The 1,339-nt window shown below is 38.4% G+C and overlaps 1 protein-coding gene across 1 annotated transcript; it reads right to left on the reverse strand.

Annotated features, from left to right (window-relative positions):
- Positions 1–359: 359 nt before the first annotated feature.
- Positions 360–1,283, reverse strand: LOC109460768 (olfactory receptor 5AC1). The gene has a single exon (XM_019756476.2). It carries the CDS (start codon positions 1,278–1,280, stop codon positions 360–362), a length of 921 nt encoding a protein of 306 aa, XP_019612035.2. The 5' UTR covers positions 1,281–1,283.
- Between the last annotated feature and the right edge of the window lie 56 nt (positions 1,284–1,339).

Consider the following 1,339-nt stretch of genomic DNA (forward strand, 5'->3'; position numbering starts at 1 on the left):
TCTGGACAATTGTCTTAGCTCAGTCACACCAGCCTCAAACAAAGAAACATGCCAATGTCTGCAATAGTAAAATTACAAACTACTCTAATTTAGAGTGAATTTACAAAGAGTTAAAAATTGCAAATTCGAAATGCTTAATTTTAAAAGTGATATTCTATTTTTCATAAAGAATTCTGTTTTATATGATATGGAGACTTTCCACTAAAACAAAAATCCATTGAAGCTGACTTTCATCACACAGCAACTGCCATAGACACAGGCCGTCTGTTAAAATTATAAAATTATGATTTGCACAACTCCAGATGCCTTGTGTTGTGAAGTTTGAAAAGAACAAGTTTGAAATTTGCTTTAAAAACTGGTTATTTATTTATTATTCTCCTCAAGGCACCGATAACCTCTTTGTTTCTCAGACTGTAAATGAAAGGATTTAGCAGGGGAATTATGATTGTATAAAATAAAGAATACATTTTGTCATAATCTTTAGTGGGGCCAGACCCAGGACGCACATACATGAAGAAGAGAGTGCCATAGAACAAGGAGACAGAGAGCAGGTGGGCACTGCACGTGGAGAAGGCTTTGCTCCTGCCCTTTTCAGACTTCTTTTTCAGGACGGCAAGGAGGACACGGGTGTAAGAGACCATGATGGCCATAAAAGTGAAAGCTTGTATAAAGACTGAAAATATAAAAATCAGGAGCATATTAACTCCAGGGTCAGTACAGGAAATCTTAAACAGTTGTAAAATTTCACAGTAGAAATAATGTATTACATTGGACTTGCAGAAAGTTAATCTAAATAACAAAGCAATGTGCATCATGGGATGAAGAAACCCAATAATGTATGAAACACTTAATAATTGAATGCAGAAGATATTGGACATCACCACTGGATAAAGCAAGGGGTTACATATGGCTACATAGCGGTCATAGGCCATCACTACCAGGAGGAAACATTCTGTGTTTGCACTAGAAGCAAAAATATAAAATTGAGTGATGCACTCAGCTAGGGATATCATGTGGTTCTTAGATAAAAAATGAATCAGCATCTTAGGAGTCACAGAGGAGGAAGAACAAGTATCGGCAAAGGCTAAACTCCCAAGTAATAAGTACATGGGCGTGTGAAGGTGGGGATCCCTCCAGATGAGCAAAATCAGTCCCAGGTTGCCCAGCATGGTGGTGAGGTAGATGACCAAGAACAGCAGGAACAGGGGGACCTGCAGCCCTGGACGATCTGTAAGTCCTGTGAGAAAAAACTTGGTCACCTGTGTTTTGTTTGCCTCCATTATATTCACTCAGGCTGATCACTGCAATGAAAGAATAAGTGAAGAACACAGTTATAAAT

This window comes from Rhinolophus sinicus, linkage group LG01 (genome assembly GCF_036562045.2).
Source record: "Rhinolophus sinicus isolate RSC01 linkage group LG01, ASM3656204v1, whole genome shotgun sequence".
NCBI lineage: Eukaryota > Metazoa > Chordata > Mammalia > Chiroptera > Rhinolophidae > Rhinolophus > Rhinolophus sinicus.